We start from the raw sequence: 26,127 nt of genomic DNA on the forward strand, positions 1-26,127 counted from the left end.
ATCTTATCTGCAAGTTGGACACAGAGAAACTGAGAGTTAAGTATAAATGGTATGGAATTTGGGAACCTCAAAGCCCAATCCCATAAAATCTTACAAAAAAAAAAAAAAACAAACAAACTTATCTTCTACTTCTTCCCGCATATTTCCTCTAATCAGCAACAAATATTCATACATGTGAGTTTATGGGAGCCACTATCATTCAAAAGAACACATTCTACTCCCAATTGTCCATAGGATCTTAAACATATCGTAATGAAAAATGCACTTAGCTCGCTTTCCAAAAGCCCTAAAGTCTTTCACAGTCCACACAGTTTATCCAAAGAGCTTCATAAAACTGTAGGCAGTCCCTTAATTATTCCCTCTATGAAATCAAATGGCCAATTACACACATCCAATGTGTAATGCCAAATCATATATGTTATCATTGCAAAGGGAAGTTGGGAAGGTGGCAAGCCAATTCAAGGCATAATCCCAATAGCGCACACTCCACATTCTCTACCTCTGACAGAAGACGAAGAGATTATATGGGTTCACTCCTTTGACTTTGGTGATTGTAACATAATTCATAAACTTTTATTGTATCATATAGATCTGTGGATGGTGGTTGTGTTTTCAATGTCACTCATTTCTAGGAAGTTTAATATTTCCTTATTTTTTTCTCACCTGATCCTTCAGTAGTGTATTGTATATGTTACTTACTTTCCATGAGTATTTGTATTTTCTGTACTTTTAATTGTGTGATACCAGTTTGATTCCTTTGGGCTCAGATAGAATGCACATCATTCCTTCAACTTTCTTATATTTTCTGAGGCTTATTTTTTTCCTAATCTGTGGTCAATTTTGGAGTAATGTCCACAGGCTGATAGAAAATATATGTATAGTTCACTGTAGTTTGTTAGTTCCATTTGCCTGATCATGTCACTTAATTCTGCTTCTCCTATTTTGTTTATTTGCATATGATCTCTTAAGTTGTCAGAATGGAGAAGTAAAACAAATTACAACCACTATTATAACTAATCTGTAGTTTCACTATTATAACTAACTGTAGCTATCTGATAACATATATTTTTAAATTTGGGAAGCCTTTGTTAATATGTATATATTTAGAATTGTAGTATGTTTTAGTAATTGCAAAGTATGAAGTGAAGATCCTTATGTCTTCTGGACAGGATGAGTTTGAAATCTATTCTGTCAACTAGATAGAGAAACTGCATAGGATTGCTAAAGGGACATGGTTCTTTGTTCTGTTTCCCTAGTATACCCTCTATATCTCTCATGATGGCAATCCTGTTTCAGGCGAAATATAAGATTGTTTACTAGGGAATTGAGGTTATTGATATGTAAATATTATTTAAACTTCTGTGTTAACTATTGTCATTTTGTTAATTTTTAAGATTTTGTAGGCTACTTTTGATTGAATGTCCTAGTGGTGTAAATTTTTTTCCTGTGTCCTCTGGTATTTTATCCTTCCCTGCAAATAAAGTATTCCTATTAGGATCCTCTATAGAGCTGGCTACTGGTTATACGTAGTTTTAATTTATTTATAATATCACATAATCAGCACAGTATCTGGGTAGCTGCATGTTTTGCATGGAATTATGTCTAATTTCCAAATAATGACTCTGAACTCTTTCTTACAATGCAGCATCTTGGCTGCTCTTTGTGCCACTTGGACAGCCCTCAGGACCAGGCTTTCCTCTGTCTTAACTCATGGCTGCTGTCCTCCTTCCTCCCTCCTCACCATCACATCCATTCTTCCTTTCTTCTTTGGCAGCTTCTTCTTCCTTCTTCCCTCCAAGTGATCCTCTCTAGCAAAGCCCTCAAAAACTCACCTCCACCATCTCTCTGCTGTGTTTCTTTATAATCACAATTAACTGGGAGCAGAGTCACTTTTTTGGGAGGTTTAACCAGTCTTAACATTCTACCAATTAGCTTTAAAATACAAGGAGAATTAGGTCAGTCCCCTACAGGGTTTTCTTTTCTTTTCTTTTTTTTTTTTTTTTGGTTGGTTTAATTTTTCCTTTACCTTTTTACTTTTTATTTGATTTTTGGCTATCTCTTATTAATTGTTTATTTTATTTATTTACGTTTCCAATGTTGTTCCTCTCTCCAAAATCCCCTAATGAAGCCTATCATCACATTTCTGCTCAGCTTTCCCTATATAACAGTGCTCCCCAACTCACACATATCCATTCCCACCTCACACCTCTAGGATCTCCATTTGGTGGGGCAACAGGCCTAGCATAGTCAAGGTCCTACAACCACATTGATACAAAATAAATCAATCCTCTCATACACAGTACCTAGGACAATAGACCCATACTTGTATACATGTTGGCTGGCAGTTAAATCCCTAGGAGCTGTGGGTTTGGTCACAGAGGGTCTGGTTAGATATTAAAGACCAATGATTGCTGCTTTCTCTTCTTTTTCTGGTTATAGAGGAAATTATGTTTGTGTGCGTCTCTTTCTTGAAATTATTGTGAGATGATTAATTTCTTGGATTTTCTTGGGTAAAATTTAGTTCGTTGTCTTGTAGTTTAACTCCTATTATCCTATGTTGTGCTTTCTTAGAGAAAAATATTGATTAAATTTGGTTTTGTCATGTAATATCTTGGTTTCTTCATTTATGGTGATTGTGAATTACACAGTGTATAGGAGCTTGGGTCTGCATTACATCTGCCCAAGATTTTCTGGCTATTAGAGTCTCTATTGAGAACTCTGGTGTAATTCAAATAGGTCTGAATTCATTTGGTACTGGATATTTGTACTACCCCCTTTAATGTTCTTTCTTGGATCTTTGAATTTAGTGTTTTAATTTTTATGTGAAGGGAGGAATTTTTCTGGTACAATTAATTTGGCGTTCTGTAGGCTTTTTGAATTTTTTTGGCCATTGTAATTCGCTCCTATATCTATTATCCTTAGGTTTGGCCTTAAATTGTGTCCTGAAATTCATGGATATTTTGGATTCAATACACCATACATTTTCATCTGAGATGGATTCTTTTGCTTTGTGTGGTGACCTCCTTGACCCCAATTCTTCCATTTATTATCCCGCTGGATAATGAGACATGGTCAGGAATGATGACCTCTTACCATAAACTATATGAAAATAGGGAGGTGAATTAGTGTGTCAAGTATCAGTAGTCTCCTGGATAGGTTTCCTTCCTGGTTGGCCATATACAACATTTTCAAAAGCCCATGATTTGTGTTCCCTGGGATTCCTACGATGATGCAATCAGACATAACAGAGAAAGACCAGAATACACATGAGGGAACTTGATTTATATAATAGAGACAACATTTGAAAGTTAGGTTACAAAATATCTGATCACACTGTGATCTCCAAGAATGTATTATTTAATGAAAAACTATTTTGTGTTATAGCATCGCCAGGGCACAGACATTTATGCAAGAGCGATTAGTTTCCTGTAAACATGGACTTTATTACTGTATGGCTCACCTATCACACACCTTTCTTGCAAAGGTAAAAAGTGCACTTAGGTCCAGAGCAGATCAAGGCAGGACTTGAAAGGAAATGAAGGTAGCTAAGGCAATGGAAAGCCTTTGAGTTGAAGGATTTTTAGGAAAGTGTTCAGAGGGAACAAGAATACCCTTCTTCTGGGAGGTCAGTGAATTAGGAAGGACAGTTGGGAGCTTTACTTGACGTCAGCATCTGAGTCCAGGAACTTCATTGGTAAAATTAATGTCTGTAATTTTGTGTTGTAAAACAGCACATTGGCTCTGCAGCGTTTGGCAAGGTCCATGGACAGAGAGATCACACCAGCTGGGAACAATCTGACAAGAAATCAGGTTTCCTTTAGTCACCTGAGAGGTCCTCAAGGAGAGAGGAATGGATGGGTAGCACTTTAATATAAGGCTTTATGATCTCATTTAGTGCTACTCTAGATGTCTTCAGTATATATGCAGAAAAAGAAAAACTAAATGACTTCACAGGAATTAGCTCAATTCTGAACATGATTATTTCACATTGGCAGTTTATACTTGATTCGTCTTTTTAAATTTAAACAAGTGCATAGGGTGTATATTCGAGGTAGCATTACAGTCACAGAACATTTATGCCATCTTTAAGGTGCCCAGCATTGAACCCCACGTGGCTGAAGATTCTACTTTTAAATGCATCACCAGAGAAAATTTCCAATTAACCATGCCAGGGAGTCGCTGATCCGTGTGTATGCTCTGTCCATCTCCACAACAACCCAATTCAGCAGAAACACCTCCATTTTTCAGGTGAAGAAACCACAGCTCAGAGCCAATGGTCATCAGATCCCTCAGTCTCACTGGCTGTCAGTTAGACCCACATCCTTCTCTGTGAAGGGAAGCATTGGGCCTGATGTGGGCAGTGCAAGCTGACTCTCCTGAGAAGATCAATGCTATTCTTGAACCTGGGAGAACTGAAGACAAGATGAGCACACAGACTCCTGGGATAGATTCTGCCTCTGGGTCCTAGGATGGGACACAGTATCCCTTGCCATGTGCCTCTCCTCATCTGAGGAGTCTGTTCCCATGTGTCAGCTTCTATGGCAGTGGGTCTCAACACTCCTAGTGCTGCAACTCTGTAATACAGCTCTTCATGCTGTGGTGACCCCAACCATAAAATTGTTTCATTGCTACTTCATAATAAATATTGCTGTTCTTATACGTCATAATATGCAATGTATCTATTATCAAGGTATCTGATATGCAATCTATGTGAGAGGTTGTGCCTCACAGGTTGATAAACATTGCTTTATACAATTTATTTTTAAAAGAAAGGCCTTCATATAAGGAGGACCTGAGGCAGTCCTAAGTGCAGAGACACCGTGAAGTAGTGACAAGTTTTAGCAGGCTCAAGGCTGCTTGCATTATCGACATCAGAGATTTCTGGCTAAAGGCACAATGTGAAATCACGGTCCCCATTACTTTTCTTACCTCAATTTTCTCCGTTACGTCTGTCTGCTTGGACATGTTTGTCCAGGAAGCTAGTCCCTGTAGTCTCTGATAAAGGCAGAATGCTAAAGGCAGGAATGGTTTCCCTCTTTCAGCCCACAGTCACTTGTATAGAAGTAAGTTCAAATCCCCCGTGGGTAACTGTGTTTCTCTCACATAGTGGATGAGAATTGAAATATCTGTTTGAGTTGACAAAAACCAACTCCAACTTCAGGTTTAGAGCTGACCAACAATTACTTTCAGGAGAATGAAGAAGCTGGCCAGGCCTGGATACTCAGGTCCTCTCCCTGCCAGGATAATCCCACCCACAGTAGACTTCAGCTTCACCTAGCAGGTGTTACAGAAAAGTCTGTCCTTAAGATTCTAAAACCACAATATGCACAAACCCTATAGTTGTTAGGTGGCCGATTTAGGGGATTTCTCCAGGTTATAATAATTCTGCCCTCTTCCCTCCCCTTGGATGCACTCTGTTCTCTCTTGTCTGTTGGTCCTAGAAGGATCTGGGTCAACTCATGGGCTTCTAGGGGAGGAACTTTTGTTGTAGGAGTGAACATGGATCAAGAATGCAACCCCATTCTGACTGGGCAACTAAGCTCCAGAAAATTTCCCCAGGCAAAGACTTGGGTCCTGTGATAGACTACACTGTTCAACAGGGAGATCTGGTTGCTTTCTCCAGGAAGAAGCACTTGGGGGTTGAGTATCACTTCTCAACCTTCTGTTTTAAGTCACTTCTCAGAAGAGACACTTTGTTCTAACTCCTCCATGGGACCTACCCTTCAGTGTGGCTGGAGGATCCTATGGTGTTAGAGCTCTGAGCTGGGAGTAGGAGCACTCAGACTGACTTGGAGAAGCCTATTTTCAAGTTTATCTAGATGTGAGGAACAGGTGCTTTTAAAGAAGCATGTGAACGTTTTTCCTGCAGGAAAGCCCACTCTCCTGGCAAAGTCAGGGAGGACAGGGAAAAGCGAGTTCATTTGCTGCCATCACAACCTACCAGACTTTCTATGGGGTGAAGTATTCCCTCACCTTGGTAACAAGAGCATGTAATAAATGAAGTTTTGCCACTCTCTGTAGTGGAGCCGATGTCAAAATCTCACTGAGAATCATGCATAGCCTGGATTTAGGCTGTATTAATGTAGGCAACAATTTCAGTGTTATCTGCAAGGTACCATGGGAGAGTAGTAACCCAAGTCTGCATGTACCTTGACAGTTTTCACTGTAGCCTTCTAATTCATTTTATAAAATTTTATAGTGAGTTCATGGAAGAACAGGCTCAAACATAGACATGAACAATCACAGACACCCACATACACACACACACACACACACACACACACACACACACACACACACGCCCATACTTTACTGACATGGTGCATAATTTTTGCACACCACAAATATGGTGAGCATTAATGAAAATACACTTATTATTAAATCAATGGAGGAAGCTGTGGTGAAGCTGGGGCTTAGAGTTACTTAAAAGGTCGGTCCTATGAAGGCTCTTCTTTTGCTGGAGGCTAAACTTCAATGCAATTGGGGTTCCCTATTTTCTTTTTGCATAGCACATAGGACTAGGGTGGAAACCAGGGTTTTCAGCATGTTTGGCAAGTACTGTAACATTGAATTAAATCCTTAGGCTGGAACAGTATTGGTGTTACACAAAATTACAGGGCAAGCTGGATGAAGACACCGAGCTGACAGTGTGGACATCTTAAGATTTGTACTGGACAGTGACAGACTTTTCTGAAGACTGGAAATGTTTACAATGTCAGAGAGAATGGAAGGCCCCTCAGACTACAATTTACTCTACGAACAGTTTATTCAAGTAAGGGATAACTTGAACTATTGTCTCCTGTCACAGATGTCAGTAGAAATTATGCAAGGTATTGTATGCCAGTGGTAGCATTTGCAAGACAAAGCACACCTTGTCTTGAAGGCTAATAAATTAGGAATATGTATAGCAAGACTCAAGCTCTTCCAGGTCCTTTCATAGTAACTGAGAACCTCAAATACAGTGGCAATGTGAAAGTGTGGTGGATATCTAGTTACCACTAGCTTCTGTTTTGATACAGACGACCCTTTCTGTGGCATGGCCAGCTTCTAATGAATGACTAGAGGACCTATGCTTGAGAATAAACAAACAATACATTGCTTCTCTAGATGCTGAGCTCTTAAAAGCCTTGGTGTCACAGCAACTGTTTGTGGACATTCTGTATCATTCCTTCTGAACTTTAACTTTCTGAGTAACTCAGACTCTGAGTAAGTCAGTTCAATTCCATAAATTGGAAATCAGTCACCTGGAAAAAAATGCTTTTACAACAGGAACCCAGATTTGCCATGGAAAAAGGGCAGCTTGAACTGGCCCACCTAGGTTCTGGGTTTGCACAGGCTTGCTATCCAAAGGAAATATGTGTTCCCAGCTGTAGGCTGCATTCACTATGGTTTCTCTTGAGGTTCCGTCCTAAACTGCTTAGATTAAGATAGTTTTCGTAATATCTATCAAAATAATTCATTATGTGCAGCAGGCCTACAGGAAGATAGTTTCCATTCTGTATTTTATAAATGTGCATAGTAGATATGGTCATCATTGATACTAGGTGAAGGATCTGCTCTAATATGGAAACTAAGTGATGCTGGAGGAACATCCTGAATCCTCAATGAGCAGTGGGGCCACCTGAGCCCTCTATGGATGCCTGGTAGCCTAACACATTGAGCCTGCACAGCTCAGTAAGAATACACATTTCCTGAGATCTCTCTGTTTAATTTGAGGTACCCTGTCTACCTAAGGGAGCACATGCCCTGGAAAGACAAAAGCCACCTGCAGGATCTGTGGTGATGCCTCACAGGTTAGAACCTGCAGGATCTGTGGTGATGACTCACAGGTTAGAACCTCTGCTGCTCTCTCAGAAGAAGCACATGGTTCCCAACATCATCTACAACAGGGAATGTGATTTCTTCTGTTGGACTATGAGGGAAATTCACCCAGGACAGGCCACAGACATACAGTAGAGAAAAAGACCCATTGACATAAATGATCATTCTACACCTAATCTGCAACAATAACAACACAGCATATGTATGGTCTACTACAACAGCATTTATCAAAACCTTTTTCCCAACATGACTTTGGAGGTCATTATCTGTGGGGGTATATTGACAGTGTATTGCAAGAAAGACTGAAGTATATGGTTCTCCATTAGGATTACTTCCATATACCTTTGGAAATGTCAATTTTTCTACAGCTCTACAAAGAAGAGTGTATATTAGTCAAAGGTGCTACACAGGATCAATAATGATCGTGTGTTGTAGACTGTTTTATTAAGATTAGCAGAAAACATGACCGCATGGATAAAGTATGGCAGTGATCACATCATAAAATGTGCATCCAAGAAAAGAACACATTATCCACACAAAACACACTATCACTCTAGGTAACCATTGGTGGCTTTGAATTTACTATTAACCCAGGAACTCTGGACCATGCAGAATCCATCGTTAGCTGTCAGTTCTAAGAGCACAAGAGGGGACAGGACACTTGAATAAGCAAGATGGTCTCAAGAGTCAAGAGTTACAAATCAAGTTTTATTCATAAGGAATACAATTTAAAACAAAAATGATTAAAATGAATATTAATATAAATATCTAAAAGTATTTTCAGATGTGAAAAATATTAACAAGAACATATAACTATGAAATAACAAAAAAATTCATTTAAGATCATAACAAAAATATTTCTAAACAGCATATTCTTAGTGAACATTTAGAAGCACAGTTATATTGCTGTTTCTCCTCTAGCAGGCAAAATGGCAATGCAGTTCCCAAGTAGTCTCTCAAGTGGTGTTATCCTAAACAGAAAGAGAATAAGATATCAATCAGTCAGACTGGCTTAGTGAAAGATAAATTTAGTGTTTCTTAGCAAAAAATGAATTAAACTATGAGGGAGAGTATTCATCCAAAAAAGGTTGGTATTATTCAGGATGGCGGTCAGCAGGGGAATCCTGAGAAAGCAACCTATTCTTCAGGAGGCTCTCTTCCTGCTGTGTGTCCCATTCCAGCTCTTTTGCAATTTCTGAGACCAGGGAGAGGAAGGCAGTTATTCAGAAACTGATGTGTTGGGGACTTGCATGCCAGCTGTCAGGTTGCTGCCTTCTACCCACTCAGCTCTATTTTAGGTCACCATTGATGTGTTAACTGATAACATTGCTGGTGTGTCTGTGGGCAGGGCAAAGTCTACAGCAACCATGACAGTAATGTGGGCTGCCCATCTGGGCCTCAGACTTTAACCAGTGCAAACCAAAAACAGGGCAATGGGAAGAGACCTCATTGGGTTGCAGGATGAAAGGAGAAATCAACCTGTCACCAAGATTAAAGCCAATGACAAAGAATAATTTGCCATTTGCACTCAGTTCTTATCCCTGAAAGGTGCTTCCCAACTTGGAGGTCACATGACCACAGAATATCATTTATCACAGGAACAAAACTTGTTCAAAGCGCTACATCGCATCCATTCTATCACAGGGACATGCAGTAATATGATAGGTTATTCATTTGTCACCATTTCCAGACTTCAGCTTCAAAAAGAGCACCAAAGCATAGTTGTTCATAAGTCAGTTCCTGAAAAGTGGTTGTCTTCCCAGAATACTCGTGCACAGACAGAGGAATGAACATTCCATTGCATGAGGTGGTTGTATTGTTGGAGTGTACATTATTAAGGTGGTAGGGAAAGCAAACATGTATCAAATTGGCAAATGGAATCAGATAATTTTAGGCTGACACAGCTGCTTGTCCCTACCAGATGTTGCTTGGTCTGGAGGTTGCTGGTTTTCTCCTGTTCGTCTTTAACTTTCTTGTTCAAATCAAACAAAAATTTCTGTAGCAGCGGTGCAGAATCAAGCTGGTCTGCTTTGCTCTCCTTTCTGAATGGGAACAACTTCTTCTGCATACATATCTTGTCCATATGGATCCGGCTGGGCAGGTTCCTGGAAACACACACTTCATAGTTAGATCCTGCACACTCTTCCTCCCATTCCTACTCCCAAGTCCCACAAACTCGCTCTGGACGCAGATACCAGTGAAAACTTCATAGAATACATCTTGATACACACAAGGCTGCTGCACAAACATCAAACAGCCAATACAGGGAAGACTAAATTGTTTCTGCGACCCAAGTAACAAAAAGCGTTCATTTCTCTCCAAAACAACACGGGATGTACATCTATCCATGGAAGCAAAAGGCATGGGGGCAACATTAATAAATAGTGGGCAAATACCCTCAAAGGAGGTCAGTAGAATTAAGGGAAGGTCATGTTATCCATGTGGTCCACACACTGAGTTTTGTTAAACCTGGTGTGACCGCAGAGGCCCAGTTCAGCCTATTAGCCATTTGGTGAGCTGAATAAGTACTGGTCTACCTAGAGCCTTCTGAAGATGCCTAGACACTCTGGGTATGAGTAACAGTCTCCTGTGAACCTAAAAACTGAGTCCAGAAGGCCCAGGACACAGTGATGTTTAAAGAGCACAAAACATGGAGCCAGAGCTGCTAGACCTCCAATCAGAACAAAGGATGGCACCTGTGGGCAAAGCAGAGTTAATGGCCTCTCTGACCAGTGCTCACCGATAGAAGTTAATTTCCTTCTGGAGCTCCTGAAATTTCTCACAATGCTCGATGTTCCTCATCTCTAAGTTGTGCAGTAATGACATGACCTCCCTCTCCTTTATCTTCAATTTTTCATAAAATGGATTTGACCTGACATAGCGGCAGGCCCTAGGAGAGTAAAACCCAATGAATATCTGTGTTTAGGAATATATGAACTCAGGCTGGGTCTTCTAGTACCCCAGCCCTGGGAGGACAATTTCTGAGTTCTACATATTGGGAGCTTCTTCAGCTTCAGAAACTTGTTATTCTGGTCCCAGGACCCCATAAGCTCGGCATCGAGATAAAGGGTTCCCAGGTTCCCTTTCTTCACTCAGAAGGGCTGGATCTGCAGTCAAGCTAGTTATGCTAACAAGGGCCTAGGCCACAGCTCTCCCACATCCAAGACCTAGAAAACTGTGATTTCAATTTTCCTGTTTTGACAACAGGAATTCTACATCCTGAATAATTAATATTGTAGAGACACACAATTCACACAATTATGGAGTTGAGACCATAAATCGCCACAAAATTATAATCTGCCCAAATGGCACAAATATACAGACAAATGTGACCACATTGTCAAAGAAGTGTGTAGTTGAAAGAGAGGCTCCCAAAAAAATGCACTCACATCACCATGAAATTGTTAAACATGAATATACTCAGGAAAAAACATAGACCCCTAGATTCCAAGTGTGGGGGGAAATATAAACATAAAAATTGCGCATATGCATGTAGGTGTGTACACACAGAGACACAGAAACTGGGACACACACACAGGAAAAGAAAAGTAAACAGTAAGAGAATGAAAAAGGGAGCGAAATATGCAAACGGAGAACACAATCAGAATCAGAAAAAATGCATGCCACATTATTGGCTCAGAGGTAAACAAAAAAGAAGGAAAAGCCCTGTGTCTCTGGCCATCTAGTCAAACATTGAGATGAACAATTTGGGATCTGTCACCTCAGGCTACTGCAACAAGAGTCCAGCACTCAGTCACCTTCCTAGCACACACCCAAACTCACAGCACCTAGAACCTTGCAAAGCTACCACCTGTCAAGGGCTTTCCAAATGCACACTGGGAACTCATGCTCCAGTAACGTTATCCCTGAATCCTCACTAAGGCCACAAGTTCAGATTTTCAGCTGGAGGCAGCAGATGAGACCATTTCCCACCTCACTCCTGACCAAGGGTCAGGTTCTGAATCTCCTCTATATCAGAAATGAGGTTTAGGACAAGTTCTTTGGGAGGCACAGCTTTCTAGACCCCAACACCTTAATAGAATACGATGGAGGTGACATTGCAGGTCCATGAGTGACACAAGGCAGTTTGGAGCAATGCATACCTGTTGTTCCTGTATCTCTCTGTCACGTAAGTCAGGAGATCTCTTAGCTCATTTCTCTCCTCAGTAGCTGACTGCAGCTGTCTAATCAGTCTCTGCTCTTCTGTGTTCTCCGTGTTGGCCTCCTTGTTGATTACCACAGGGCCAGGGGATGATGTCAGTCTCCCATCATCTGTAGGTAGAAGAACACAAGTGAACATTTTTGGGGAAACTGATGAGTGTGCATAGACCATGGCAAGCCCCAAACAGGAGGAGAGCATGTGTAGACCACAGTGTCACCACAAAGAGTTTGTCGTTGCCTAAGAGACCTCCTCAGTGGAAGTCAACTCTCCCAGCACTCTATAGAGACCAAGAGATGTCAGATGCCGGGTGTTCCCTATGCCTGCTGACCCATGCTCCATGTACCACAGAGATGGCTTCTACGGGATTGTTATCCAGTTAACAGGGTACATCTTTCTTTCAGGACCCTCACCGCTGTATTTTCAGAAGTCAGATGATAAATTCAACCTCCAAAAGATTTGAGTGATTGGAGATACTCAGATGTCCTGCACTGATACTCTAGGCCACACCATTTGGAATTTAAAAGCATTGCGGGGGATGTCATGGTCAACGGACTTATCAATTCCCCTAACTGAAACACCAAATGCCACAGAAGTGCCAATTGGTTACAGGCTGAATCTTGGTCTACCTGCTACAAATAGTTTTAGTACTGTAAAAAAATGTTTGTAACACACAAATTCTAATTTATAATGCTAAGGATGTCCCATCTCTGCCAATTTGAAAAAGTCAGAGGAGTTCTAAGAACATAAGGCCAGAAGCATAATTCTCTCCCTGATACTAAAGACAGAGATCTACTTTATTTAAAGAAGCAATGAGAGTGAAGTAGATTGATGCCCTGTCTAAGTTCAATAAAGTTGGACACTCAGTGTCTCCTGATCGTGTTATTATATCAATGTAACGTATCATATGCACGTTAAAAGTGAAGGCCAGAAGTTTTCAGAATAATGGCATTGGCCTTACCATATCCCCCATTTGGGGATGGGCAAACTAATGTTCTGAAATCCTTGACTTTTAGGAATTGTGATCTTCATGGAAATTCAATTCCTTTGCAGATACTCCAGTTGTTCTGGCCTATTGCTAGACAGGTCAGCCTAAGCCTATTCTCCCTCTGACAGAAAGCTCAGCATACAATTCACAGAACTTACTCAGCATTCCCCAGGCCAGCTTTCGTTGTCCATCATTTATTTTTGATGAAAGGCGAGATTCCCTCACTCCAGTCTGTCCAAAATCGGCATTCACTATCCCAAAATTCTTGCGAAGCCAGGAAAACATGTCTTCCTGTGTATGTGCCAGGCACGGACTGAGAAAAAGTAGGGCACTGGTGGTTACTACAACGCTGGTGACATCACAGAGGATGCCAAGAACTCTCTAGGACCCAATAGAATGTCCAAGAAGGGACCTCTGATGTCATGGTGAACAGACATTGCCTCCCTGCTAATAATCTCCCTGTACAGTGCATAAGCTGAGGTGCCCTTTCCTGGAGACCTTCCCAGGGCATAGCCACTGAGCAACTCCTGCTTGCAAGACCAAATTTTCGTCAAGACTTGATTATAAAAACCTGAGTAATTCCTATGCATTTTAATGAATTTTTCCCTCTAAATCCTGCCCAAAAATATCTCATCTTAAGTCAAATTATCCTTACTCATCAACATCAGCCATTAAAAATTCCTGAGAAATAATACCAGTTTGAATAAGCAGTCAGAAGGTTCTCCTGTCTCCTTATGTACACGTGCTTGAAATCACATCAAGAAATAGCCTGTAGGTTAGGTTGCGACATGGGTGTGTGTTATGGGAACACTCATGAAGCCTTGTCGTTAGCTTAGCCTTCGACAGTTGCCACAAAATCCCTTAGGAGAAAGAGTTGAAATCATTATGTTGTTCGGAACAGTTTGGATTCCAATTGCCAAAGGAAAGTGAAATGTAGGAGCTAGCAATGGAGGCACCCTCATGCTGCTTGGGGGTTCTCCTCTTTTTACTAATGTCACCAAAGGAGCATTGCTCACAGGCCTCTGTAAGCTCTACCATGAGATTCTGACTGACAGTTTGTGTCTTAGGCCTTTCACAGGGCATGAACTATTTCTCTAAATTTAACCCCATTCTTCTAGTTTTGAGACCCAACCGGTGATTATCTCTTAACCCCTATGCCCTGTTTTGGTCCATATCACTTCCCTACCATGTCTATTCTGAAGCTCCAGCTTCAGCTTTCCTCACCCTATGTTCCTCTGTAAGCCTGGAGTTCTGCCCACATACTTTCTGCAGCATATCTTGGCCTTCAGATCTTTATTATGTCCAATCGGCAGTTAGACAACATCTAAGAGATCTCTCAGCTTGTGTTGAGCTGGTGAGAAGGACAAACATCTACAAAATAGCAAACTTGATGATGGACCGTAGAAATGACAAGACAGTAATCCTGCCAGCACTTAGCTCTCTGCCAGTAAAGAACTAAAAATTGAAAGTTGACACACCTTAGTACAAAGGGAGCTCCCCTCATCATTTCCCCTTTTACACCAAAAAAATAACTTTATCTTTAACACTGATCAGCTAGATAAAATTAGAAAATTTATAGGATACATCAGATAAGAATGACTGTCACAACATTTAGTCCATTTGTATTTGGCAAAATTGGAGAAGGTACTTCATGAACTAAATTATATTAGTGTAAAATTTTGTACCTGAATCATTTTCTCTCACTTTTTAAGCTTTTGTATTCTCTATTTATCATAGCTTGCACTTATTAGCCATAACAACTCTCCTGAAATGAAAAACAATTTTGTTAATTTTAAATAATTTAAGGGTTTATGTGCTTCATCTTTATAATTTTACACCTCTTTTGTGGACATAGTGCCATTTTTTTTCTTTTTTCATCTTCCACAAATAGATTATTTTTTCTCTGATATGGAGAAGGATGCAAGGGTGGACTTCAGATATGAGGTGATGTTGGATATCAACGGAGTTGGCTGCATGATGCGAAATTCACAGAGAACAAAAAAGGAGTTTAAAAAACTAAAATGAGCACAGTGGGGATGAAGAAATGAATGCTTAGCATGGAGAGGTTTGGCAGTGGACTTGGGATTTGTGGGGTGGGCTGGGTTTGGGTGGGGTTCTGGAGTAGTCAGAATGTTGTCTGTTCTGGTCCTTCCAGGGAAACTCCTCCCTCTTCTCTCATCCCTCCTCTTCCTCCACCACCACCTCCAACTGCCATAACTGCCTCCTACTATAGCAGCAGCTTCTGGGCATCTGCCTTTCTGCTCAAGCAGAAGTGCTCGGGGGTGATACAAGCTTTGAAAAGTCCCGGGCTGCAGTCAGGCCATGCACACTCTGTTGTCAAACCCGTAGGGGCTCAGGATTTATGGTGCCAGAGCGGTTGTGGCGGGCATTTTGATGCTCCAGTGGGTTGTCTGTCGAGCCCCTCATTCTGGACCTCCCATGTCCCCCCTGGTCCTGTCAGGTACCTAGTTGTCACACTCCTGTGTGATGGTGAACTCGTTTTCTTTTCTGAGTCTCATGACAAGAAAAGGTTAAGAGTAAACTATCTAATCATCTCCATCTGAGACCTGAGAAGGAGAAAGGTTGCCTGAAGAAACAGGAAATTCAGAGCAAATAGCTTCCAATTCTAAAGAAATGACAGAAATTGTTGGCTACCAGACAGACAGTCAGCAAATTTTTCCATATCATTGTGTCATCCACCCTCAGTTGAACAGGTCAGGGCCCCTGACAACAATCCTTTGAAGTAGGTCACTTGAAGGACTATCCTCTTTTTTTTTCTCCAAAGCCTGGGACAATAGACTTCCCCATAATCCACTTCTCCACAGTCTGGACAACTTTCTGGCAGCAGTGGAGGTAAGTGGGTGGTATTTCACCCCATGGCCACTTTGCCACATTTGAAGGAAACTCCGGTTAGGTTTCTTTAGTTCCCATCATCTTCTTCAGACAGACTGGGGACACTGCCAGGAGTTGAGGTCTCTCCCACTGTGAAAAGCCTTTAACTATTTGGACATCTGAAATGGCAGATTCTTCAGAGCTATAAGGATTTGAGAACCACCTTTTTATGTAAAGTTTATCTCAGTGGACAAACGTGGCTTTTTTTCAAGGGATTTACTTTCTCTGTACCTTTGAATACATATAAAAGAATCTAAATAAAGCTCATTTCTGTACCAACTGAACTAGTACCTAACATCACTAGAACACTGATTATTTATAGTTGGATATTTGCATTCCTTAATTATCCATGGCAGTGTACAGTAGTAATTTTATACAATTAGAATTATACACCACATTGTGAATAAGATGCAGATACTTATATCTGAAACAAGATTTCAATCATTTATGCAAATACAATTTTAAATTCGAAATCCATGACATCCTGAAATATTTGAGACTTGGTGTTGCTTTCTAGTACAAAAAGAGATTGAATAATCTATGCTTTTTATCATTTTAGCCCCTTTCTCCTCCTTCCCAAAACTTCTAGATAGGAGAGAAAAGGGTTGAGGAGGGAAAGAGAAATTAAGTAAGACATCCCTGATTCCAATCTCCTTTACCCTTTCCTCACTGACCATGACCAGTAAAAACTTGCAACCAACCCACTAAATGACAATAAAAATCTATGACCCACTGCAGACAAATAATCAGCTACCCATCCTTCTTATGAGAATGAGGGTGCCATGTTCTCTAAAGTTGTATCCCTATGAGTGTGGGGTAACAACAAGTTTTGGGGACCTTACAATAATTGGGATATTTTCCTAATCCTGTAGGATCTTGCAGTTTCATATGCTTCCAAGTCCTGAATGTGGAGGGATTAACTGAAGTCCTGGCTACATTAACAATTGAAAATACAAACACACATTCATACAATTTGAGGAAGGTCACACAATATCTACCTCTTGAAGTTTGCTCAAAACAATTGTTCAGTTACTTTTTTTTTATTTACTTGAGTATTTCTTATATACATTTCAAGTGTTATTCCCTTTCCCGGTTTCCGGACAAACATCCCCCTCCCCCCTCCCCTTCCTTATGGGTGTTCCCCTCCCAACCCTCCCCCAATTGCCGCCCTCCCCCCATAGTCTAGTTCACTGGGGGTTTAGTCTTAGCAGGACCCAGGGCTTCCCCTTCCACTGGTGCTCTTACTAGGATATTCATTGCTACCTATGGGTCAGAGTCCAGGGTCAGTCCATGTATAGTCTTTAGGTAGTGGCTTAGTCCCTGGAAGCTCTGGTTGCCTGGCATTGTTGTACATATGGGGTCTTGAGCCCCTTCAAGCTCTTCCAGTTCTTTCTATGATTCCTTCAACGGGGGACCTATTCTCAGTTTAGTGGTTTGCTGCTGGCATTCGCCTCTGTATTTGCTGTATTCTGGCTGTGTCTCTCAGGAGCGATCTACATCCGGCTCCTGTCGGTCTGCACTTCTTTGCTTCATCCATCTTGTCTAATTGGGTGGCTGTATATGTATGGGCCACATGTGGGGCAGGCTCTGAATGGGTGTTCCTTCAGTCTCTGTTTTAATCTTTGCCTCTCCCTTCCCTGCCAAGGGTATTCTTTTTCCTCATTTAAAGAAGGAGTGAAGCATTCACATTTTGATCATCCGTCTTGAGTTTCGTTTGTTCTAGGGATCTAGGTTAATTCAAGCATTTGGGCTAATAGCCACTTATCAATGAGTGCATACCATGTATGTCTTTCTGTGATTGGGTTAGCTCACTCAGGATGATATTTTCCAGTTCCAACCATTTGCCTACGAATTTCATAAACTCGTTGTTTTTGAGAGCTGAGTAATATTCCATTGTGTAGATGTACCACATTTTCTGTATCCATTCCTCTGTTGAAGGGCATCTGGGTTCTTTCCAGCTTCTGGCTATTATAAATAAGGCTGCGATGAACATAGTGGAGCACGTGTCTCTTTTATATGTTGAGGCATCTTTTGGGTATATGCCCAAGAGAGGTATAGCTGGATACTCAGGCAGTTCAATGTCCAATTTTCTGAGGAACCTCCAGACTGATTTCCAGAATGGTTTTACCAGTCTGCAATCCCACCAACAATGGAGGAGTGTTCCTCTTTCTCCACATCCTCGCCAGCATCTGCTGTCACCTGAGTTTTTGATCTTAGCCATTCTCACTGGTGTGAGGTGAAATCTCAGGGTTGTTTTGATTTGCATTTCCCTTATGACTAAAGATGTTGAACATTTCTTTAGGTGTTTCTCAGCCATTCGGCATTCCTCAGCTGTGAATTCTTTGTTTAGCTCTGAACCCCATTTTTTAATAGGGTTATTTGTTTCACTGCGGTCTAACTTCTTGAGTTCTTTGTATATTTTGGATATAAGGCCTCTATCTATTGTAGGATTGGAAAAGATCTTTTCCCAATCTGTTGGTTGCTGTTTTGTCCTAACCACAGTGTCCTTTGCCTTACAGAAGCTTTGCAGTTTTATGAGATCCCATTTGTCGATTCTTGATCTTAGAGCGTAAGCCATTGGTGTTTTGTTCAGGAAATTTTTTCCAGTGCCCATGTGTTCCAGATGCTTCCCTAGTTTTTCTTCTATTAGTTTGAGTGTGTCTGGTTTGATGTGGAGGTCCTTGATCCACTTGGACTTAAGCTTTGTACAGGGTGATAAGGATGGATCGATCTGCATTCTTCTACATGTTGCCCTCGAGTTGAACCAGCACCATTTGCTGAAAATGCTATCTCTTTTCCATTGGATGGTTTTGGCTCCTTTGTCAAAAATCAAGTGACCATAGGTGTGTGCGTTCATTTCTGGGTCTTCAATTCTATTCCATTGGTCTATCTGTCTGTCTCTGTACCAATACCATGCAGTTTTTATCACTATTGCTCTGTAATACTGCTTGAGTTCAGGGATAGTGATTCCCCCTGAAGTCCTTTTATTGTTGAGGATAGCTTTAGCTATCCTGGGTTTTTTGTTATTCCAGATGAATTTGCAAATTGTTCTGTCTAACTCTTTGAAGAATTGGATTGGTATTTTGATGGGGATTGCATTGAATCTGTAGATTGCTTTTGGTAAAATGGCCATTTTTATTCTATTAATCCTGCCAATCCATGAGCATGGGAGATCTTTCCATCTTCTGAGGTCTTCTTCAATTTCTTTCCTCAGTGTCTTGAAGTTCTTATAGTACAGATCTTTTACTTGTTTGGTTAAAGTCACACCGAGGTACTTTATATTATTTGGGTCTATTATGAAGGGTGTCGTTTCCCTAATTTCTTTCTCGGCTTGTTTCTCTTTTGTATAGAGGAAGGCAACTGATTTATTTGAGTTAATTTTATACCCAGCCACTTTGCTGAAGTTGTTTATCAGCTTTAGTAGTTCTCTGGTGGAACTTTTGGGATCACTTAAATATACTATCATGTCGTCTGCAAATAGTGATATTTTGACCTCTTCTTTTCTGATCTGTATCCCCTTGATCTCCTTTTGTTGTCTGATTGCTCTGACTAGAACTTCAAGAACTATATTGAATATGTAGGGAGAGAGTGGGCAGCCTTTTCTAGTCCCTGATTTTAGTGGGATTGCTTCAAGTTTCTCTCCATTTAGTTTAATGTTAGCAACTGGTTTGCTGTATATGGCTTTTACTATGTTTAGGTATGGGCCTTGAATTCCTATTCTTTCCAGGACTTTTATCATGAAGGGGTTTTGAATCTTGTCAAATGCTTTCTCAGCATCTAATGAAATGATCATGTGGTTCCGTTCTTTCAGTTTGTTTATATGATGGATCACGTTGATGGTTTTCCGTATATTAAACCATCCCTGCATGCCTGGAATGAAGCCTACTTGATCATGGTGGATGATTGTTTTGATGTGCTCTTGAATTTGGTTTGCCAGAATTTTATTGAGTATTTTTGAGTCCATATTCATAAGGGAAATTGGTCTGAAGTTCTCTTTCTTTGTTGGGTCTTTGTGTGGTTTAGGTATAAGAGTAATTGTGGCTTCGTAGAAGGAATTCGGTAGGGCTCCATCTGTTTCAATTTTGTGGAATAGTTTGGATAATATTGGTATGAGGTCTTCTATGAAGGTTTGATAGAATTCTGCACTAAACCCGTCTGGACCTGGGCTCTTTTTGGTTGGGAGACCTTTAATGACTGCTTCTATTTCCTTAGGAGTTATGGGGTTGTTTAACTGGTTTATCTGTTCCTGATTTAACTTCGGTACCTGGTATCTGTCTAGGAAATTGTCCATTTCCTGAAGATTTTCAAGTTTTGTTGAATATAGGTTTTTATAGTAAGATCTGATGATTTTTTGAATTTCCTCTGAATCTGTAGTTATGTCTCCCTTTTCATTTCTGATTTTGTTAATTTGGACGCACTCTCTGTGTCCTCTCGTTAGTCTGGGTAAGGGTTTATCTATCTTGTTGATTTTCTCAAAGAACCAACTTTTGGTTCTGTTGATTCTTTCTATGGTCCTTTTTGTTTCTACTTGGTTGATTTCAGCTCTGAGTTTGATTATTTCCTGCCTTCTACTCCTCCTGGGTGTATTTGCTTCTTTTTGTTCTAGAGCTTTTAGGTGTGCTGTCAAGCTGCTGACATATGCTCTTTCCTGTTTCTTTCTGCAGGCACTCAGCGCTATGAGTTTTCCTCTTAGCACAGCTTTCATTGTGTCCCATAAGTTTGGGTATGTTGTACCTTCATTTTCATTAAATTCTAAAAAGTTTTTAATTTCTTTCTTTATTTCTTCCTTGACCAGGTTATCATTGAGTAGAGCCTTGTTCAATTTCCACGTATATGTGGGCATTCTTCCCTTATTGTTATTGAAGACCAGTTTTAGGCCGTGGTGGTCCGATAGCATGCATGGGATTATTTCTATCTTTCTGTACCTGTTGATGCCCGTTTTTTGACCAATTATATGGTCAATTTTGGAGAAAGTACCATGAGGAGCTGAGAAGAAGGTATATCCTTTTGCTTTAGGATAGAATGTTCTATAAATATCCGTTAAGTCCATTTGGCTCATGACTTCTCTTAGTCTGTCTACATCTCTGTTTAATTTCTGTTTCCATGATCTGTCCATTGATGAGAGTGGGGTGTTGAAATCTCCCACTATTATTGTGTGAGGTGCAATGTGTGTTTTGCGCTTCAGTAAGGTTTCTTTTACGTATGTAGGTGCCCTTGTATTTGGGGCATAGATATTTAGGATTGAGAGTTCATCTTGGTGGATTTTTCCTTTGATGAATATGAAGTGTCCTTCCTTATCTTTTTTGATGACTTTTAGTTGAAAATTGATTTTATTTGATATTAGAATGGCTACTCCAGCTTGCTTCTTCTGACCATTTGCTTGGAAAGTTGTTTTCCAGCCTTTCACTCTGAGGTAGTGTCTGTCTTTGTCTCTGAGGTGTGTTTCCTGTAGGCAGCAGAATGCAGGGTCCTCGTTGCGTATCCAGTTTGTTAATCTATGTCTTTTTATTGGGGAGTTGAGGCCATTGATGTTGAGAGATATTAAGGAATAGTGATTATTGCTTCCCATTATATTCATATTTGGATGTGAGGTTATGTTTGTGTGCTTTCATTCTTCTTGTTTTGTTGCCAAGACGATTAGTTTCTTGCTTTTTCTAGGGTATAGCTTGCCTCCTTATGTTGGGCTTTACCATTTATTATCCTTTGTAGTGCTGGATTTGTAGAAAGATATTGTATAAATTTGGTTTCGTCATGGAATATCTTGGTTTCTCCATCAATGTTAATTGAGAGTTTTGCTGGATACAGTAACCTGTGCTGGCATTAGTGTTCTATTAGGGTCTGTATGACATCAGTCCAGGATCTTCTGGCCTTCATAGTTTCTGGCGAGAAGTCTGGTGTGATTCTGATAGGTCTGCCTTTATATGTTACTTGACCCTTTTCCCTTACTGCTTTTAATATTCTTTCTTTATTTTGTGCGTTTGGTGTTTTGACTATTATGTGACGGGAGGTGTTTCTTTTCTGGTCCAATCTATTTGGAGTTCTGTAGGCTTCTTGTATGTCTATGGGTATCTCTTTTTTTTAGGTTAGGGAAGTTTTGATCTATGATTTTGTTGAAGATATTTACTGGTCCTTTGAGGTGGGAGTCTTCACTCTCTTCTATACCTATTATCCTTAGGTTTGATCTTCTCATTGAGTCCTGGATTTCCTGTATGTTTTGGACCAGTAGCTTTTTCAGCTTTACATTATCTTTGACAGTTGAGTCAATGATTTCTATGGAATCTTCTGCTCCTGAGATTCTCTCTTCCATCTCTTGTATTCTGTTGGTGAAGCTTCTATCTACAGCTCCTTGTCTCTTCTTTTGGTTTTCTATATCCAGGGTTGTTTCCATGTGTTCTTTCTTCTTTTTTTTTTTTTTTTTTTTCAGAGCTAGGGACCAATCCCAGGGCCTTGCGCTTGCTAGGCAAGTGCTCTACCGCTGAGCTAAATCCCCAACCCCCATGTGTTCTTTCTTGATTGCTTCTATTTCCATTTTTAATTCCTTCAAGTGTTTGATTGTGTTTTCCTGGAATTCTTTCAGGGATTTTTGTGTCTCCTCTCTATGGGCTTCTACTTGTTTATTTATGTTTTCTGGAATTCTTTCAGGGATTTTTGTGTCTCCTCTCTATGGGCTTCTACTTGTTTATTTATGTTTTCCTGGAATTCTTTCAGGGATTTTTGCGATTCCTCTCTGTAGGCTTCTACTTGTTCTCTAAGGGAGTTCTTCATGTCTTTCTTGAAGTCCTCCAGCATCATGATCAAAAATGATTTTGAAACTAGATCTTGCTTTTCTGGTGTATTTGGATATTCCATGTTTGTTTTGATGGGAGAATTGGGCTCCGATGGTGCCATGTAGTCTTGGTTTCTGTTGCTTGGGTTCCTGTGCTTGCCTCTCGCCATCAGATTATCTCTAGTGTTACTTTGTTCTGCTATTTCTGACAGTGGCTAGACTGTCCTATAAGCCTGTGTGTCAGGAGTGCTGTAGACCTGTTTTCCTCTCTTTCAGTCAGTTATGGGGACAGAGTGTTCTGCTTTCGGGCGTGTAGTTTTTCCTCTCTACAGGTCTTCAGCTGTTCCTGTGGGCCTGTGTCTTGAGTTCACCAGGCAGCTTTCTTGCAGCAGAAAATTTTGTCTTACCTGTGGTCCCGAGGCTCAAGTTCGCTCGTGGGGTGCTGCCCACGGGCTCTCTGCAGCTGCAGCAACCAGGAAGACCTGTGCCGCCCCTTCCGGGAGCTTCAGTGCACCAGGGTTCCAGATGGTCTTTGGCTTTTTCCTCTGGCGTCCAAGATGTGTGTGCAGAGAGCAGTCTCTTCTGGTTTCCCAGGCTTGTCTGCCTCTCTGAAGGTTTAGCTCTCCCTCCCATGGGATTTGGGTGCAGAGAACTGTTTATCCGGTCTGTTTCTTTCAGGGTCTGGCGGTGTCTCTGGCAGGTGTCCTGCTGCTCCTGGGCCCTCCCCCACGGGTGCCCAGAGGCCTTATACAGTTTCCTCTTGGGCCAGGGATGTGGGCAGTGGTGAGCAGTGTTGGTGGTCTCTTCTGCTCTGCAGCCTCAGGAGTGCCCACCTGAGCAGGCGGTTGGGTCTCTCTCTCTCACGGGGTCTGGGAGTAGAGAGCGTTCAGTTACCTTTTTATTTAGCTTCAGGTATCTTCTTAGTATACAGGCAGAAACGAGACAGATTGTTTGCTAAAATAATGTTAATAGCTTCTAAGCCAGTCACGAATAGAGTTCCTGCAATCCTTTGAAGTCTCATTAGAGAGGCTCTATTTTGCACACTACTCACAATTCTTATGTCTCTCGTGTAGCAAACTAAAATGGACTGTTATGATCTGCTTACATATTTCAAATGTTTTCCCAATCCAAAGTATTCCACCCTCTTCCAAAAAACAAGAGATTCCTCACAAAAACAAGTCCACTCCCTCTGGTACCAGTTTATATATCAGTCACATTTCTGTTACTTCAAAAAAAAAATACCATGACCAAAAGCATGTCAAGGAATACAGTGTTTCACGGTGTGGTAGCCAACCCCCAACTACAAAATTATTTCATTGTTAAGTCATAAATGTAAGGTTACTACTCTCTTGAATGGTAATGTAAATATCCTGTATAAAGTATGTCTCCTATGTGATTGCCCCAGGAAGTAGTTGCAACCAACTGGTTGAAAACTGCACCTTGTGTGTGGAGGTGGTGGTTGTGGGTTTTTTGTTTTCTTTTGTTTGTTACTTTGTGTCAAAACAGAGATGCTGATGAGATCATACACCAATATCTGCGTCCTTTATTATCTTCCTTTAGACATTGTGTTTGTTCTAATTGTATCAACAGGCTGGGTTTTTTTTTACTATTCCCCAAAATGAACTTGAAATTATTAAAGACGATGCGTCCTGCAGTGTTTTACTGTCTTACTATTTGCCAGTGTCTGACTGCCCTTCATTTATGCTTTCATTGGTTGAGATCTTTTTTTCATTCCCATGAAGCCCTGCATCACAATTAGGACGGGATGGATTTAAACTTGTAGACGATTCTTGTAGGAATTCGATAAAAAATATCAGTCATATTGATACATGAAAATGAGGTGTCCTCATTTTCTGCTTTCTTCAGTTTTTTCTTATTTTTCTTAATGTGTTCTTTGTAGCAAGTCTTCAGTTCCTTATATTTATTACAAAATTTTTAAGGCTATTCTGAATGGGTCTCTTTTCTTGGTATGTTTGTTGATATTTATTTTTGGTATACAGGAATTTTATTGAATTTAATGTGATTTTAGTGAGGGGGTCTATGAGCTGTAGGAGTTTTCTAGTGGATACATCGTGCTGTTTATATATGGATCATATCACCTGCAAATCAGAAAATTCTGACTGCTTTCCTTGATATGGACATGGCCTTTCCATCTTTCTATTTTCTGTTTTGGATAAGACTTCACATACTACTTGGATTAGATGAAAAGATTGAACACCTGTGACTTATTACTGATCTTAGGGAAATGCATTAAGATATTCTCCAGTTAGGATGCTGTTGGCCTTGTATATTTTCTTCATAATGTTAATGTATATCTTCTCCATATCCCAGATTCTCCAGGACTATTTCATGTATCACTGTGAGATTTTGCCAAAGAAATTGTCTGCCTCTAGTCAATGATCATGTGTTTCCTGTTCTTGGTTTCATGTGGTGTATTGTTTATTCATTTGTATTTGTTGAAATATTCTTGCCCCTCTGTAGTCAAGCCATCTTGATCAGGGTACCTGATATATTTGGTATATGTCTGAATTTTATTTGCCTGTATTTTATTGAGAAAATTTTCACTTAAGTATTCCTTCCAATCTTTGTTTTATAGGCTGTGAAGAGACACCATGATGAAGGGAACTTATAGAAGAAAGAGTGTATTGTTCCTTACAGTTTCAAGGATTCTGAGTTATGACTATTATGCTGAGGTACATGACGGCAGGTAGGTCACCATGTTTCTAGAGAACTAGCTGAGAGCTTACATCTTATCTGCAAGTTGGGGACAGAGAAAGTGAGAGTTAAGTATAAATGGTATTGAATTTGGAAACCTCAAAGCCCAATCTCATAATACTCCTCCAACCAATGCATATCTTATAATACTTCCCACACATTTCCTCTAACAAGAAACCAAACATGCATACATGTGAGTTTATGTGGGCCATTATCATTCAATTCACCATATCCTACTCACAATTTTCCATAGGATCTTAAACATATCAAAATAAAAATGCATTTCCCACACTTTCGAAAATCCTTGTAGTCTTTCACAGTCTACAGAGTTCATCCAAAGAGCTTCATAAAACTCCAGGCAGTCCCGTAATTATTTCCCCCTATGAAATCAAAAGGCAAATCACACACTTCCAATGTGTAATGCCGAATCATATATCTTATCATTGCCAAGGGAAATTGGGAATGTGGTGAGCCAATTCAAGGCATAATCCCAAGAGCACACACTCCAAATTCTCTCCTTCTGAGAGTAGACAAAGAGATTAGACCTATTTTAAATTTTCCTTATTTATTTCTCCCCTGACCCTTTCAGTTGTTGTATTGTTTATGTTACTTACTTTCCATGAGTGTGTGTATTTTCTGTACTTTTAATTGTGTGATACCACTTTGATTCCTTTGTGCTCAGATAGAATGCATGACATTACTTCAACTTTATTATATTTCCTGAGGGTTGTTTTGTATCCTTATATGTGGTCAATTTTGGAGAAAGGTCCACAGGCTGATAGAAAA

At 40.4% G+C, this 26,127-nt stretch overlaps 2 protein-coding genes across 5 annotated transcripts in view; both read right to left on the reverse strand.

Annotated features, from left to right (window-relative positions):
* Positions 1–26,127, reverse strand: part of LOC148004078 (disks large homolog 5-like) — a 115,846-nt gene that overhangs the window by 48,056 nt on the left and 41,663 nt on the right. The window lies entirely within an intron of this gene.
* Positions 8,509–13,315, reverse strand: LOC148004081 (disks large homolog 5-like). Of its 3 annotated transcripts, XM_087564071.1 has the most exons (5): positions 13,127–13,315; positions 11,925–12,093; positions 10,562–10,711; positions 9,740–9,926; positions 8,515–8,792 (listed from the first exon to the last, which is right to left on the reverse strand). In XM_087564071.1, the coding sequence occupies exons 1-5, from the start codon at positions 13,251–13,253 to the stop codon at positions 8,778–8,780; spliced, it is 648 nt and encodes a 215-aa protein (XP_087420197.1). In that variant the 5' UTR covers positions 13,254–13,315; the 3' UTR covers positions 8,515–8,777. The 3 variants fall into 3 exon arrangements, with proteins under 3 accessions (XP_087420198.1, XP_087420197.1, XP_087420196.1); XM_087564072.1 differs by lacking the exon at positions 10,562–10,711 and having other exon boundaries at positions 8,509–8,792; positions 13,127–13,310; XM_087564070.1 differs by lacking the exon at positions 8,515–8,792 and having other exon boundaries at positions 9,267–9,926; positions 13,127–13,277.

Source organism: Rattus norvegicus, chromosome 8 (genome assembly GCF_021556685.1).
Source record: "Rattus norvegicus strain SHRSP/BbbUtx chromosome 8, alternate assembly SHRSP_T2T, whole genome shotgun sequence".
NCBI classification, from domain to species: Eukaryota; Metazoa; Chordata; class Mammalia; order Rodentia; family Muridae; genus Rattus; species Rattus norvegicus.